The sequence below is a fragment of the Aplysia californica genome, unplaced genomic scaffold (genome assembly GCF_000002075.1).
Source record: "Aplysia californica isolate F4 #8 unplaced genomic scaffold, AplCal3.0 scaffold00480, whole genome shotgun sequence".
Classification (NCBI taxonomy): Eukaryota; Metazoa; Mollusca; class Gastropoda; order Aplysiida; family Aplysiidae; genus Aplysia; species Aplysia californica.
Genome location: NW_004797750.1, coordinates 509,283 through 509,596, shown reverse-complemented (window position 1 = coordinate 509,596; position 314 = coordinate 509,283). Strand labels below are relative to the sequence as shown.

The following is a 314-nucleotide window of genomic DNA, read 5'->3' as shown; positions in this document are numbered from 1 at the left end:
CTGCTGTGACAAACAGACATAAATATTTCCCCGGCTGGTTCTCGCTGAATTTCCTGTGCTCGGTTATGATGAAGATGGTGTTCCAGGTTTCCCTTACGGAATTTGGGGCTTGAATTTCCAACCATGATGTTAGCTTTTTCATTTTGGATTGTATTGGTCATCGCTGAGTCAGGTGATATAACCCCTCCCCCCCCCTCCCATCCCAACCTCATCCCACACATACACATCCATATACACATACACATACTTATACGTAAACATACCTATGCACGCACAGATACACACTTTCATACACACACACACACACACACGAA

General features: G+C 44.6%; 1 protein-coding gene across 1 annotated transcript in view; it reads left to right on the top strand.

The window, feature by feature from the left end:
• The window catches only part of LOC106012742, a gene marked incomplete in the record, with an annotated part of 16,981 nt that continues 16,667 nt past the window's right edge, over nt 1–314 (top strand). Inside the window, 1 exon segment of the mRNA XM_013086563.2 lies at nt 1–172. Within this exon segment, the coding sequence (XP_012942017.1) occupies nt 124–172 (49 nt within the window).